Genomic DNA, 17,179 nt, shown 5'->3' with positions numbered 1-17,179 from the left:
TTTTTATTTTAAAATAGATAAAATAGTTAAGAAAATGGCATTTCATTAGTCGTTGAATTAAATTGTTTGAAATGTCTGCAAAGAGAAATTATCATTAAAAAACAACGATTTTTAATTAAAAAATTAGCTAAAAGAAGTTGATATTACATGATGACGACCTTACACTAAAGCGTCCCAGCACATAATATGTTTATTAGAAATAAAATAAAATATGTATTTAATGATCTAATAATACATGTAATTTTATTTTGATCATTCAATTATTATTTTTTAAATCATAACTTACGTTTGTGTCTATTTTAATTAAAACTTATTAAAAATTAACTATAATATCATAAGATAATACCATATAATCATTAAAAAAATAAAAATATATAATTAATAGTTCTATACGATTTTAACAAAGGATGACCAAAACTATATTTAAACATTGTTGGATAGAGGAAGTCACAGAAGTTAGTTTTTAAGTTAGTTTTTTGTTATATAACTAATGTTAGTAGCTGATGTTAGTTAATTTCAGCTTGTACTGCTATTTAAAGAAGGATTAATTCCTTCTCTTGTAATTTTTTTTTAGTTTTGAAGATATAATTAAGATTTTTTCTATCTTTACATGGTATCTGATGTTTTTCTTGACTAGTTAACTTCCTTCGTTTTTCTTTTCTTTGTTGCTTTCATCTCTTCTTCTTCTTCTTTGGTATGGGTGATGTAAACGATTTCTTCGGTAATGGCGCCAATCCCTATTATCTTCATCAATTCGATAATGGTGTCTGAAAGTACTTACTATACTCAACTAAAGATCATTTGGGATGAATTAGTTTCGATTACTTTCTCTCGTTGTAATTGTGATGGCATTCGCAAAATGGTTGAAGAACAACAGAAAGAGCAAGTTATGTTGTTTCTTATGGGTATTAATGAATCTTTTGCTCATGTTCGAGGACAAATTTTGTTAATGGATCCCTTGCCATCTATTACTAAAGTTTTTTTCCCTTAGTTGTTCAAGAAGAAAGTCAAAGGGTGATTAAGATGAAAAATCCTATTATTGAATCTGTTTGTGCTGTTAAGACTCTGAGAAATCATCGCAAGAATTGTCCTCAATGCAGACACTGTGGTTTATTAGGTCATATCAAGGAGAAATGTTGTAAACTTCATGGCTATCCTCCTGGTTTTCTGACTAGAAATAAAAATAATTCAAATAATATGGCTCGTGCAAACTTTAATGTTGACGTTTCTTCTCAAGAGCAGAGCAATTCTTCTAATGATTCCTTAAGTGCTAATCAATGTCAGCAACTCAATAGTTATGCTTACTAGTCAATTACAGGTTGTTTCTTCCTCTAATCATCATTCTACAACTGTAAATCTTGCAATACAAGGTAGGTCTCTTTTTTATGTTAATAGTATTGGTTCCACCAGTGATAAAAATTGTTGGATTATCGATTCAAGTGCTTCTAGACATATCTGTCATTCGAAAGATCTTTTTGATTCCTTATATCCTATTGATGGTGGGAACATTATGCTTCCTAACAATACTATTGTTTCAGTATAATTTTCTGAAGATATTAGAATTTCATCTCGATTGGTTCTTAAGGACGTTTTATTTGTTCCAGACTTCAGCTTTAATCTTATTGTTGTAAGTTGTTTATTGAGAAATTCTAATAACAGTGTGTTGTTTTCTAACGATCATTGTTTAATTCAGGGCCCTTGGCAAGTGATTGGGAAGGGTGAGCTCTGTCAAGGATTTCTCTTGCTTCAATCTTCAATATCGTCTCGATCTTCTACAGTCATTGTTAATAGAACAAATTTTGCTTTTGTTTCTTGGCATGACCGTCTTGGTCACCCTAGTTCACATGTTTTGCATTTGTTAAGGAATGATTTATATTTGTCTGTTGATAAACATCGTTCCAATCCTTGTCAAACATGTCCATTGACAAAACAACTACACATTTCTTTTACTTTGTCAAGTTCTAGAGCTTCTTATCCTTTTGAATTAGTTCATTGTGATGTTTGGGGACCTTTTAAACATTCTACTTATAATAACCAACATTATTTTTCCTTTTCATTCCATTTCTTCTAAAGATGTTGTTGTTGATCTATTTCTTCCTGGTGTGTTCATTGGTTATTCTCCTGGTATAAAAGGATATAAAATTTATGTTTTAAAAACTCGAAGCATTGTAATATCCAGAAATATCGTGTTCCATGAAAATCTTTTTCCTTTTCATTCCATTTCTTCTAAAGATGTTGTTGTTGATCCATTTTCTTCGATTTTATACTGTTGGGAAATAAACGAGTAATTTCCCTATAATCATATTAGTGAGAATGTGAAATAAAAGCGGAATAATAATACCCAAAATTGATAACAGAGTTCGGCCAATTATGTCTACGTCTCCAGACTGTTGCAAATCTTTTACTAAAGAGAGAATTTACAGGTGTTTACAAAACACTCATAAGAAAACTCTCTAAACTCTTTAGTATTGAGAGAAAGAAATGATTTGGGATGATTTTAAAGCTAAATGGGTTAGTGTATTTATAATTGAAGCTTAAAGACTAATTTTGTAAATACCCTAAAGTACAGGGACTAAATTTGGTAATTTTCCCTTACCAATTTTCCATCATTTCAGCTGCCAATTTTCAACCAACTTGTTGCCAACTTTGAACCACCAAATTCACAGTGGCTGCAATAAAATATGACCATTGAAAGCTGTAAATTATTGACTTTTCAACAATCTCCCACTTGAAGATTGATTTTAATATGTCTTCATACCTCGATCAATGCAACATCATTTCTGGTCTTGTTACTCTAGCATGCCAACTGAAGCTGAACACAACTTCAGTTTGTCTGTAGTCACCATCATTGTTGACATAAGCGAGTCCATCGCATCTTTCATGGAAGACTCATACTTGACTGAATCCTCCACCTGCATTGTTTCATCATAGCACTCTGGTTCACCATTGTCAGTCAACAACAAGTAGTGCAAATAAGGCAAATAATGATGGGTTGGCTTAAGAATTCTAGAGGAGTGTCTCAGTTCTGGTGTGTCTGGTTCTTCTTGAACTGCTTTAGGACTGATCTGAACATCATTTCCAAAAATCTCCTTAAACTCAGCAAATTCCTTTGTTTCAGCTTTGGTATTGGAGCTACTTGATTCTATGGCTGACATGTCTTTGTACATCACATTCTCATTGAAAAATGACATCTCTGCTTATGATGATCTTTCTATTTTCATAGTCCCAAAAACGGTAACCAAACTCATCATCACCATAACTAACAAAGACGCATTTGTTGGACTTAGCATTAAGTTTACTTCTTTCAGCAGAATTTATGTGTACATAAGAAATACAACCAAACACTCTTAAATGTGAAAGGTTTATTTCTTATCTGCTCCAAACTTCCTTTGGTATTCCACCATCCAAGGGAACTGAGGGCCCACAATTGATCATGTAAGTTGTAGTGTTGATAGCTTCAGCCCATAACAATTTGGGCAATCCGACATGTATCCTCATGCTTCTGGCACGTTCATTCAGAGTTCTATTCATGCGCTCTGCTACGCCATTCTATTGCGGTGTCATGGGAACTGTTGTCTCCATCTTGATCCCATTATTTTCTCAAAATTCTCTGAATCTACTATTTTTGTACTCTCCTTCATTATCAGACCTCAACCGCTTGACTTTCAAACCAGTCTCATTTTTCACCATGGCCTTCCATTTTCTGAAGGTATCAAAGACTTCTGATTTTTTCTTCAGAAAATAAACCCACACATTCCTTGTAGAATCATCGATGAATGTGACATAATATAGTGAGCATGCAATAGATGGAACTAGAGATGGCCCCCATACATCAGTATGAACCAACTCTAACTTTTCATCCTTGGGAGTCTTGCCAATCTTTACAAAACTAACTTTCTTTTGTTTGCCAAAGATGCAATCCTCACATAGTCTGACATTTATACTCTTTAGATCCTACAGCTTCCCTTTTGACAAAAGTGTCCTCATCCCTTTCTCGCTCATATGGTCAAGCCTTTGGTGCCATAGGTTTAATTTTCCATCAGCATCTGCTACTGCAATGATATTCTCCAAATTTGATGTTACATAGAGAGTATCAGTCTTCTTACCACGAGCAATGACGAATGCTCTTTTGGTAATCTTCCATTCACAGCATGAAAAGGTTATAGAATATCCTCCTCCATCAAGCTGACCTACAGAAATCAAATTTCTTTTGAGGCCAGGAATATGTCTCACTCCTTTCAACTTCCAAGTGGTCTGGTTTAACATTTTTAATCGGATGTCTCATTTTCCGACGATCTTCAAGATTTCATCATCAGCTAGATGAACCTTCCCAAAATCACCACTGACATAGTTCTTCATGATTTCTTGGCATGGGGTGGCGTAGAAAGATGCCCCTGAATCCAAGATCCATGATTCAATCGAACTGTTGACGTTTAGAATCATTATTTCCTCTATCACGTTGGCAGATTCTTGTGCGCCGGTATCTTTCTTCGGTGCCCGATAATCTATTTTAAACTGACCCTTCTTACCACAATTATAACAGTTAAAATCTTTCTTTCTCGTTCTGGATTTTTCCCTTCTAGATTTTGATCTGCCACGATTTGGATTTCTTTCTGAAGTTCTCCCTCTAGACTCCATATGCAAGGATGAGGAGCTTGATGCTTCACCCGATTCTCTCCGTCGAATTCTTCACTCAATACTAGATCCCGAACATCGTTGAATTTCAATTTATTATTTCCCGACGAGCTGTCGATTGCTGTAACAGTAGCATTCCAACTGTCTGGTAGAGATGATAAGAGAATTAAAGCTCAAACTTCATCATTGAATTCAATTTTCACGGAACTCAATTGGGTTGTGATTGTGTTAAGTTCATTTAGGTGTTGAGCCATTGATGCCTCTTCCGCCATCCGCAAATTGAATAATCGCCTCATCAAGTAAACTTTTTTTGATGGCTTCTCATACATACTGGAGAGATCTGTCATAAGACCCGTCGTGATCTTTTCCTTTGCTATGTTGAAAGCAACATTATGGGATAACGTCAGTTGAATAACTCCAATGGCTTATCTGTCGAGAAGAGCCCAGTCTTCATCTTTCATGCTCTGTGGTTGTTTTCTAGAGAGAAGTTGACATAACTTTTTCTGGTACAGAAAATCTTCAATCTACATCTTCCAAAAGCCAAAGTTCGCACCATCGAACTTCTCAATTTTCACCTTATATTCGTCTGGAGCCATCGCTCCCACTCGAATCTGACTTCTTTTGGATCGTTTCTGACAATTCTTGCAAACTACCGTGTATTAGAACATCTTCGTCGACAAACTCGTATCGCCGACCAAATTTTACTATTCACAAAATTCACTATTCATATGAATAGTAACCTCATAGAAAAACTGACAAAATTCACCACCAAAAGCTTTGATACCAGTTGTTGGGAAATAAACGAGTAATTTCTCTATAACCATTTTAATGAGAAAGTGAAATAAAAGCATAATAATAATACCCGAAATTGATAACGGAGTTCAGCCAATTATGTCTACGTCTCCATATTGCTGCAGATCTTTGACTAAATAGAGAAAAATTGTGTGTGTTTATAAAACACTCACAACTCACAAGAAAACTCTCTAAACTCTTTAGTATTGAGAGAAATAAATGATTTGGGATGATTTTGAAACTAAATGGGTTATGGTATTTATAGTTAAAGATTAAGGACTAATATTATAAATACCTTAAAGTATAGGGATTAAATTTGATAATTTTCTCTTACCAATTTACCACCAAATTCACGGTGGCTGCAACAAAATATGACCATTGAAAGCTGCAAATTATTAACTTTTCAACATATACAAGGCGATACAATCAATCAAAATATTTATGTAGAAGGTGTTGTAAATGTACCTTCTATTGATACTCATGGCCCTACAGTACAACATGCAGATAACATTGGAGTTACAAATGAAACTCATACAGTTCTTGATTCTACAATTAGTGCGCGAGCTGTTAATCAACCAGCACCAAGAACGTTGACTCGTGCCTCAACTATTTTCATTAGCATTTTTAACACTGCTACTACTATTCCAAAGTATCCAATCGAGTATCATCTCTCAACTTCACGTTTATCATCTGATTATAGGTTCTTTGTGGCAAATATTTCATCTATATATGAGCCTACTTTTATCACTAAGTTGTTCGTTTTCCATAACGGAGGACTGCCATGGATGAAGAGCTAAGGGCGTTGGAATCCAAAAAAATATAGTGAATCGTTACTCTCCCATAAGGAAAACAAACCATCGACTGCAAGTGGATTTATCGCATCAAATACAAAGTTGATGGTACTATTGATATATGCAAGGTTCGTTTAGTAGCAAAAGGATTCACCAAAGTTGAAGGCATTGATTACACTATATGTTCTCTTCAGTTGCTAAAATGACCTCTTTTAAGGAGTTTCTCGCTCTTGTTGTTGTGCACAATTGGCATTTGCTGCAACTTGATATTCATAATGCTTTTCTGAATGGCACTCTCAATGAAAAAGTTTATATGAAGCTTCCCCCTGGTTTCTCTTCACATGTAAAAGGCTCAAATCTAGTTTGTCGCTTACACAAATCTATTTACGACATCAAGCAAACATCTAGGTAGTGGTTTCAAGCTTTTTCCTAAGTGGTGTTCCAGTTTGGATTTGTTCAGTCTCCTTCTGATCACTCATTAATTACAAAGGGTTCTGCTGATACCTTAGTCGTTCTTCTCATTTATGTTGATGACATAGTGATTGCAAGCAAGAATAGAGAAGAGCTTTCTGTTGTCAGGATAAACTCATTTCAAACTAAGGGATCGGGGAGACTTGCGTTATTTTCTTGGGTTTGAAATTGCCAGAAATTCTATAGGAATTATGCTTTCTCAAAGGAAGTATGCGTTCCAGTTACTAGAAGACACTGGCGTTCTTGCAAAGAAACCTGTTAACACTCATATTATTTCTTCTCACAAATTAAGCTTACATGTGATAGACTACAAAATATTCTCCAACTATTTTGTATTTACTATTGTATATTTAGTTGCCTAATTACTAAATTATAGCCTAATTGTTAGGATTGTATATACTAATGACTGTGTATATATTGAACCCCTGTAGCAATGAGAAAGGTACGGAATTACATTCTTTCATGGTATCAGCTACGGTTGATCTATTCTAGCTTCTGCAACCCTATTTTTTTTCTTCATCTTCTTCTCTGTCTTCTGTCCTTTCGTCTGACATGGCTCCCACATCATCTTCCTCATCCTTTCACCCTGCTCTTGTTGTTTCTAACATCAAGACACATGTTCCCATCACTATTGAGATGGAGAACATCCAATATACAAATTGGGCGGAGTTATTAAATGTCCATTGTCGATCTCACAAGGTTCTTCATCATATTATCCCACCGAAATCTAAGGACGGGAAGGTCACAAATCCGGCCACCCTTATTCAGGAAGAACAAGAGCTGTGGGATACGTTGGATACTGTTGTGGTTCAGTGGATTTATTCCACGATTTCGACAGATCTCTTAAATACCGTTATTGAAGCCGATGTTTCTGACATGACTCAATGGAATCGTCTTCGCGATTTGTTTCAGGATAATGAGAACTCTCGTGTCGTTTCCTTGGAACACGAGTTTAACAGCACCTACTTGAAGGATTTCTCCTCGGTTTCTGCATATTGCCAGTACCTCAAAACACTTTCCGACCAACTCAAAACGTGTGTGCTCCGATTTCAAACAATCGTCTTGTTCTTCGCGTGGTGGGTGGTCTCACACCGGCTTACAAGGGAGTTGTTTCTGTTATTCGCCATAAAAAGGTACTACCACCTTTTTATGAAGTTCGATCGATGTTGGCCTTAGAAGAAACCAGCATAAAGGAGGCGACGGCTGATGATGTAATGATGGTGACTAATCATGACACTGATGAGATTTCTAATCATTCTCCTCCAGGTCACGCACGTGGGAAAAAGAACAAGCACCGCAACAACAATAAAGACCGCAAACCTACTAGTAGTGGAGTTCAGACGCCAGGTGCTGGACGTGGTGGCAACTGTGGAGGTGGTTCGAACTTGGGCGATGGTCAGCAGGGTCCGATGCAACCACCATGGTCTATGCCTCCTTGGTGGACATGGATGCAACCACCTTGGGCCATGCCTCCTTGTCCATATTCAACTCAACCTTGGGGTAGGCAAGTTAGACTACGATAGCCTGGTATTCTAGGAGCACGACCCTAACAGTAGCAAGTCTATGCTACAGCGTCCCAGTGGGCTCCGACGGATATTGAGTCGCCATGCACACCGTGTCTCTCTCTCAATCGGATCCAAACTGGTATATGGATACTGGGCGACGTCTCATATGACATCAACACAAGGTAATCTATCGTCTTATGTTAATATGAGCAAAGATAATGGTGTTACTGTTGGTAGTGGTCAGTCAATTCTAATTCATGATTACGGTCATACCTTATTACATTCCCCAACCCACCTTTGTCTCTCAAACATGTCTTGCATACTTCGAATATTTTTAAAAATTTAGTGTCTGCTCGAAAATTTACAACTGATAATAATGTGTCAGTGGTGTTTGATCCATGTGGGTTTTCTGTGCATGATTTACATACGGGGAGACGTCTAATAAGATGTGATAGTACCAACTCTCTCTACCCAATCACTCCCACCAGGCCGCATCCAACCTCCTCTCCTTCTGCCTTGCTTGTTTTAACGCTTTGGCATGACCGTTTAGGTCACCCGGGCGACTCCATTTTATCTATTCTTCAGCAAAATAAACTGATTATTTGTAATAGTCCATCTAAGTCTACTACTTGTCAATCTTGTGTACTGGGAAAACATATTCGGTTGCCTTTTGTTCTTTCAACTTCTCAAACTTTCATGCCTTTTGATATTATTCATAGTGATCTTTGGACCTCCCCGATTTTGAGTTCTTCGGGATATCGTTATTATTTTTTTTTATGATTATTCGAAATTCTTGTGGACTTTTCTCATTGCTAATAAATCACAAATATTCTCCATTTTTACTAAATTCCAAGCTCATATTCGGACCCAGTTTGAATGAGATATCAAAACCATACATTGTGATAATGGGGGAGAGTTTGATAATGCCTCTTTTCAGTAATTCTGTGAGTCTCATGACATTTCTTTTCGTTTCTCCTGCCCTTATACCTCCTCACAAAACGGGAAGGCCGAACGAAAATAAGATCCATTAATAATATCATGCGCACACTACTTATTCATGCCTTTTTGCCACACTCTTTTTGGCATCATGCGCTTCATAAGGCAACCCATATTTTGAATATTCTTCCCAGTACACTACTTGCCGATGTGTCTCCTCTACAAATTTTATATCACTGGTTCCCTCTTATTCTCACATTCGGGTTTTCGGGTGCTTGTGTTATCCTCTTATTCCATCCACGACTATTCACAAATTACAAGCTCGATCCACTCCTTATGTTTTCTTGGGTTATCCCGGTAATCATCGAGGCTATAAGTGTTTTGATTTATCCAACAATAAAATCATAATCTGCCGACATGTACAATTTGATGAAACTATATTCCCTTTTGCCAAAGTCCATCAACTTAGTACATGTGATTATGATTTTTTGAATGATGGTGTGTCGTCGTATCTTCTTCATCAAAACCAACCACAACAACCACCACTTTCTTCTCCTACGGCCCAGCCAGTCATGTCTTCTCCAGCCTCTCACTCATCTGTGAGCAGACAGTTCACAGTTCCATCTCCTCCAAAATCCTCACCAATTCGGCCCAAACCGCCCATGTTCCATTCGAACGCCCTGTCACCCGCAACCAGCATGGTATCTTTAAGCCAAAAACTATATTTGACCCATCCGATGCCCATACTATCACGGTTACGAGATCTCCTATCCCCCGTAACCCTGTGGCTGCACTTCATGACCCAAATTGGAAGTTGGCTATGACTAACGAATATGATAATAATATGATGCTCTTATTAAAAATAAGACGTGTGATTTGGTACCCCGTCCTCCTAGAGTTAATGTCATTTGTTCTATGTGGATTTTTACTCATAAAATAAAGTCTGATGGTTCGTTTGAGAGGCATAAGGCCTGTCTTGTAGGTGATGGTAAAACTCAGCGTGTTGGTATTGATTGTGGAGAGACTTTCATTCTGGTAGTGAAGCCAACAACAATTCGTACCGTGCTTAGTCTTGCCCTGTCGAAACAATGGTCGATTCATCAATTAGATGTAAGCAATGTTTTTTTGCATGATGACCTCAAGGAAACAGTTTATATACAAAAGCCTATGGGATTTCAAGATCAAGTGCATCCTGATTATGTCTGTTTACTGCGTAAATCTCTCTATGGGCTCAAACAAGCCCCTCGGACGTGGTACAAGATGTTTGCTGATTTTGTTTCTTCCATTGGTTTCTCTAACAGTAAATCAAATACTTCCTTATTTCTTTACAAACATGGGTCGAATATGGCATACCTACTGCTTTACGTTGATGACATTATTTTGACAGCGTCTTCTGAGCATCTTCGCAAGTCTATAATGACTCATCTCAACTCTGAGTTTACTATAAAGGATTTGGGTTTCTTGAACTATTTTCTCGGCATCAGTGTGACTCGACACAAGGGTGGGTTGTTTTTGTCACAACAAAAATACGATGAGGACATCATTGATCGAGTAGGCATGCATTCTTGTAAGCCCAGTCAGACTCCAGTTGATACCAAGCCAAAGGTGAGTGCCACCAGCGGTGCACGGTATGCTGATCCAATGCAGTACCACAGCCTTACGGGTGCCCTTCAATATCTCACTTTTACGCATCCGGATATTTCCTATGCAGTTTAGCAGATTTGTCTCCATGTGCATGACTCTCGGGATGAACATATGAACGCTCTCAAGCGTATCATCCGGTATATCCAAGGTACTCTTCATCTTGGTTTACATATTTATCCTTCCTCCATTACCGATCTTATCTCTTATACGGATACGGATTGGGGAGGCTGTCCCGATACTCGACGATCTACCTCCGGGTTTTGTGTATTTTTGGGTGACAATTTGATCTCATGGTCGTCCAAACGTCAGCCTACGCTTTCCCGATCAAGTGTCGAGGCAGAATACAGGGGAGTTGCCAACGTTGTCTCAGAATCTTGTTGGCTTCGTAATCTTCTTCTCGAACTCAATTGTCCCATCCGTAAAGTAACAATGGTTTACTGCAACAATGTGAGTGCTATCTATCTTTCTGGAAATCTAATTCAACACTAGCGTACGAAGCACATTGAAATGGATATTCATTTTGTTCGAGAAAAAGTTGCACAGGGTGAGGTTCGTATTCGTCATGTGTCGTCTAGGTACCAGATTGTGGATATTTTCACTAAGGGGTTGCCCCTTATATTGTTTGGCGATTTCCGGACCAGTCTTAACGTTCGAGATCCTCCCGTTTTGACTGCGGGGGAGTGATAGACTACAAAATATTCTCCAAATATTTTGTATTTACTGTTGTATATTTAGTTGCCTAAATTATAGCCTAATTGTTAGGATTGTATCTACTAATGACTGTGTATATATTGAACCCTATGGTAATGAGAAAGGCACGGAATTACATTCTGCCAACATGAAGGCGATTTAATTCAAGACCCTCAGTTAGACAGACGGTTAGTTGGTCGTTTGTTGTATCTCAACATACGAGGCCTGATATCATCTACACGGTTCATATTTTAAGTCAATTTGTTTATGATCCACGAGAACCTCACCTCTTGGCAGCTTATCATTTACTTTCTTACATCAAGGAACTCCTGGCCTCGGTTTATTTTTCCTATCTACATCAAAATTTGCAGTTTAGTGGGTTTGTTGATTCCGAATATAGTGCCTGTCCTGATACTCAGCGGTCAATAACTGGGTATTGTATGTACTTTGGAGGCAGCATCATCTCTTGGAAATCCAAGAAACAACGTACTGTCAGTAGATCCTCTTGTGAAGCTGAATACAGGGCTATGGCTTCTGCAACATGTGAATTAATTTGGCTAGCTTCCCTCCTTTCTTCGTTTCAAGTTCATGTGCCATTTGCTTCTTTGTATTGTGACAATCAATCTGCAATTCAGTTGGTTTCTAATCAAAAATTTTATGAACGAACATAGCATATCGAGCTAGATTGTCATTTCATCCGAGAAAAAGTTTGAGGTGATTTTCTCAAATTATTTCATGTTCGATCTCATAACCAGCTTGCGGACATTTTCACTAAATCCTTACATTCTCTTGCTTTCAAGATTTTTGTTCACAAGATGGGACTCTTCGATATTCATCGGCCCCATCTTGAGGGATGTTAGATATAGGAAGTCAACAGAAGTTGGTTTTCTGTTATGTAACTAACGTTAGTAACTGATGTTAGTTATTTTCAGCTTGTACTGCTATTTAAAGAATGATTAATTCCTTCTCTTGTAATTTTTTTATTTTTGAAGATATAATAAAGATTTTTTCTATCTTTACAAACATGATTTTGGAAGAAAAAAATTGATGATTAGCATGATTTTAAGATGAAAAAAAAAGTTTGGTAATTAAATCAGAATCACAAAAATAATTAAACTAAATACGTAATCCATCATTAAAATGAAAAGTAAAAGCATGTCCATCCAAAACTAGTCATTCAAACAATCCAACGAATATTAATTAGTAAGTAGTTTAATATCGTTTAAGCAAAGTCTCAAGTTCGAATAATTGTATATGCATAAAATATTTACACAACAAAATCAAATGTACAACCCGAATCGATCCAAATTAATCATAATAACGGTAAATTTCTTGAGTGACCGCTCATGAGAAGTTGAATGATGAAAAAGATGATGTTTTCCGGTCACAGTCTCAGTCTCACGCCATTGACAACTATCCTTTCATTTTCACAGCACAGATATATTGAAAATACCAAAATACATATTTTAAAAGAGTCAACATAAAACTGTGCGAAGGATACATTTACATTACAATCCCAGAATACATTATATATAATCTTAACATCAAAGTTCTCAAACTTGGGTAACTTGCAAAGAATCTAAAGAATTCCTACTCTCTATATATATTTCACTTTCACCTCTTTATTTTTTTACCTTGGACCGGAGAGTTCCATGGCATAGGAATCCAAAGAATGTTCATAATCATCATCATCCTCAATTCCTGTGCCCAACATGCTGCTCGATTCATCATCGTAACTTTTTCCATCGTGTTTTGATCCACTGGTAGGGTGTGGCAATGGCATACCTTTGTTGCCGAAGCTGTTGGGAAAGTGGTTCAAGGTGGAATTGCTATGACTGTGCGATGCTGTCCATTTCTCGGCTAGGCCATCGCCTTCGAGCATCCGGACCACTTCGGACATTCTCGGTCGGTGGGCAGGAAGGTATTGAGTGCATAGCAAAGCCACTTGGAGCATCTCCCCCACTTCGATCCTGTCATAGTTCCCTAGCTCTCTGTCCACCAATACTTCCACTTTCTTTTCTTGCTGTATTTTCTTTACCTGTCACGATAAAATTCGAATGTTTCTACATGCTCGATTTCAACTTTTAAGATTCCTAAACATCTTTCCCAAAGTGTATAAAAGGAGATACTTTCATCCAAAGGTACTGCCTTAGAGGATAAATGCATGTAAATTATGACTTGTTAACAAAAACAATGGCGGCATCCATCTTAAACCTGAAGGTTTTCCGGAATAATTATCATCGATCACTGTCCTTTTACCAGAAATATCATTTAGCATGCCTACAGAGGTCTTAGGGGGTCACGAAAATAATAAGTAAGGCATAAGATTTCTATGGTTGCTGAGCAAACTAACCCATTCAAGCATTGCTCCTTTCTGACCAACTGTTTTTCCGAACTCGAGAGCTCTCATTCCGGTTATGAGCTCTATCAAGAGAATGCCAAACCCAAACACATCAGTTTTCTCCGAAGACTGACCAGTCGAGAGGTACTCTGGTGCAATGTGCCCAACAGTGCCACGGACAGCAGTGGTGACATGGGAATCTGCATGATCAAGGAGTTTTGCAAGGCCAAAATCACCAACAATAGCTTCACAATAATCATCCAGAAGAACATTAGCTGCCTTCACATCTCTGTGGATTATTTTTGGATCACATTGCTCATGTAGGTAAAGAAGTCCCCTTGCAGCTCCAATCGCAATCCTCTTCCTTGTATTCCAGTCTAAAGCCGGTTTTCCTGCCAATCCCAGTTCATTTACATTAGAGGTATGCAAAACCGTCCTCGAATCTAATAAGAACAAATAATATTCCTCAATTCCAGTCTTGAATTACAGCCTATTAAGCTAACTCATTTTTGTTTGCAACCCATGTTGAAATAAACAATTAAACCATAGCAGCTATGAAACTCGAGAAAGTTAAATCGGCAAACATTTATAAAACACCTGAACCGGCTGAAAAGAATGATCCTCCCTTTGGGTACTTATTATTTATAATATTCAACCCAACTGAAGTGAAATGAAAATAAAGTATAAATAAATGATCCCCAACAAGTGTTGGACTAACATTTAATGAAAACTATTGTCAGCTGGTAACTATTTGGAACAGTAAATAAATTTAAAAAGAACTAAAAGGGGAATAATTACTCAAAACATGGTCGGGATCCACAAACTGGACCATAATTTTTCACATTTCAAGCAATGGTGGTCCATGGTAATATTAGACGTTGAAAGTGCAACAATACAGTGGTTGTGCAGTTATTCACCAGACAAAATAGGTAACCAACTTGTCCAGCATGATAATTGAATGAGAGAAGTTACAGCCAAGCTAGGACTAACCTCTGAGCCTGGATGCGACACTTCCATTAGGCATATAGGGGTAGACGAGAAGTCTTTCGTTAGAAGTAGCACAATATCCAATTAAACGAAGCAGGTTACGGTGAACCGCCAAGTTGATCATCTCCAACTCGGTCCTGAATTGCAACTCCCCGAAACTTCCCGTAAAGTCTTTTAGCCGCTTCACAGCCACAAGGGTCTCGTCTCCTAAATTTCCCTTGTAGACATTACCAAATCCTCCTGTGCCTAGTATGTTCTTGGAACTGAAGTTGTCCGTCGCAAGCTGGAGTTCCCTGAAAGTGAAGTTTCTAAGGTTACCGAGGCTAATAAAGCCCTCTTCCTGTTTGTCTGCAACATACATGTGACAACATTAAAACACTTTAAACAACCATATAAAAGAAAACTTTTAACAATTTTTTAGTTGTTGTCACCAACCACTAATATTCAGAATCGTTAGCCTCTTCAGTTTATTTCTGTTCCAAAGTAGTGCAAATGCTAGAAGTATGAGAAAGGCAAAACTGAGACTGATTCCGAGTGCAACAGCTAATCTCTTGGATTTTTGCTCCCCTGATTTATGAGGCAAAATAAGAAATACATGCATAGACCATTAATAAGTAGAGCCGTAGGGTATTAATAGTTGGGGAGTGTTGTAAGTAGGTTTGAAGAGAGTTACCATTTGATGAACCCAGGGAAAATGAGAAGGGAACGGCGTCAACAGTTCCTGAGCAAGCTTCAGTAGAGCTGCTTCCACAAATCAATGGATTTCCCACAATACTGGAATCCATGCACCAATAGGTAAGGTTAGAACTAAATGATTATAATAACTGATCAGAGAGCTTCAGCACATAAATCATACTTGAAAGTTCTGGCAGGGAACTTGGGCACAGGTCCACTGAGATTGTTATAAGAGAAGTCCCTAAAACACCAATAATCAGATTCTGAACATCGAAGCGGCGGTCCGAGAAATATATGGAAAAATAAAGAAATTCACACTTACAAGAAACCAAGTTGAGGGATTTTTGCTAAAGATGCAGGAAAAGGCCCAGACAAGCTATTGTTGTTCAGCCTCCTTCTCTCATTACAGGACAGAACAAAAATGTACTCAGATGCCATAATCAATGTTAAAAATAAGACAAACACATCACAAACATGATATGCAAACATAAAAGCATAAGATTTGAATCTACAGCAAGATTTTTACGATATTTTAGGATCCCATCCTATAAATCTATTAAACTCTACGTTCCATAGCATACAAAAACCAGTGGAGTGAAAAAACTTACAGGTACTGCAAACTATTTAGCTGTCCAAATGACCCTGGAACTTCACTGGAGAATCGGTTGTTAGATAGATCCAAAGTCTGCAGTTTTGTAAGAGACCCGAGCTCGGGTGGAATTTTACCAGATAAGTTGTTGTTTTGCAGCAACCTTCATCAAAGAAAACTAAAATAAAAATGCTAATCCAGAGAAACAGGGAAACAAAATTGCGATGTCTTGTTACACTTGGCGAAGATTGGTGAGATTTCGTATCGTCCCGGACAAAGTTCCTGATAATGACTGACTTGGAGCTCCCCTGAACAAAAAGCAAAGCAAACATTAACAGCAGAAGAAACAAAATTAAAGAAGAAAGCGTTGAATAGAGTAGAGAAGCTAACAGGCCAATAACAAGATTTTCATAAGAACAAGTGATCATTGCCCAGCTACAAGGATCAACAGAGTCTTCATCCCAGTTATTTAACACCCCGTGTGGATCATTCAACTCTCTTCTTAAACTTATCAACGCTTCCACTGCAAAAAAATAATAAGAAGAAAAAAATATCAAACCCCATGAGAAAAATTACTTCAAAAACAACCAAGTGAATTATCACCCACCTTCATGGTTGCGAGGCTCATATGACAAAGAAACAGTAGAACAAGAAAGGATGATGAAGAAGAAGAGGAGGAGATGATAAAGACCCATTTTCTTAAAACTCAATAAAATCAAATGCTAGTGAAAAACCAACATTCTCTCTGGTTTTAAATTCTGGGTCTCAAAACTAAACCAAGAAAAAAAGAACTTGTCACCACCCTTTTTCTTTTTCCTACTCTCTGTGGCAAGGCTTCCTTTATTGGGTTCTTAACTGTGTCACCCCTCTCTTTTTCTCAGTCCACAAACACAACTTTTGAAATAAACAATAATACTTGTCATACATATAAACAAATAAACAAAGCAAAAGCCTAAATAGTAAAGACTATCCATTTTTCTTTTGTTTCCTGTAAAAAAATTTTAAAAAGTAAAGAAACTGAAACAGAGAAAATCAGGTGGGTGATACGGGTGTCAGGACGAAGAGTGTGCAAAAATTGAGAGAGGCGTGAGTACCGTAAAATTTGTACTCACTGGACTCCACT

General features: G+C 37.4%; 1 protein-coding gene across 1 annotated transcript; it reads right to left on the bottom strand.

Moving 5' to 3' along the window:
- Positions 1 to 13,089: 13,089 nt before the first annotated feature.
- On the bottom strand, positions 13,090 to 16,962 carry LOC120124193 (probable LRR receptor-like serine/threonine-protein kinase At2g23950). The gene is made up of 11 exons (XM_039142916.1): positions 16,664 to 16,962; positions 16,447 to 16,579; positions 16,293 to 16,364; positions 16,076 to 16,219; positions 15,790 to 15,861; positions 15,649 to 15,708; positions 15,466 to 15,566; positions 15,228 to 15,359; positions 14,796 to 15,140; positions 13,818 to 14,197; positions 13,090 to 13,502 (listed from the first exon to the last, which is right to left on the bottom strand). Exons 1-11 carry the CDS (start codon positions 16,749 to 16,751, stop codon positions 13,095 to 13,097), a joined length of 1,935 nt encoding a protein of 644 aa, XP_038998847.1. The 5' UTR covers positions 16,752 to 16,962; the 3' UTR covers positions 13,090 to 13,094.
- Between the last annotated feature and the right edge of the window lie 217 nt (positions 16,963 to 17,179).

Source organism: Hibiscus syriacus, unplaced genomic scaffold (assembly GCF_006381635.1).
Source record: "Hibiscus syriacus cultivar Baekdansim isolate YM2019G1 unplaced genomic scaffold, ASM638163v2 tig00110415_pilon, whole genome shotgun sequence".
In the NCBI taxonomy this organism is placed as follows: domain Eukaryota; kingdom Viridiplantae; phylum Streptophyta; class Magnoliopsida; order Malvales; family Malvaceae; genus Hibiscus; species Hibiscus syriacus.
The sequence above is the reverse complement of the archived record's forward strand: the minus strand, read 5'-3'. Positions and strand labels throughout refer to the sequence as shown.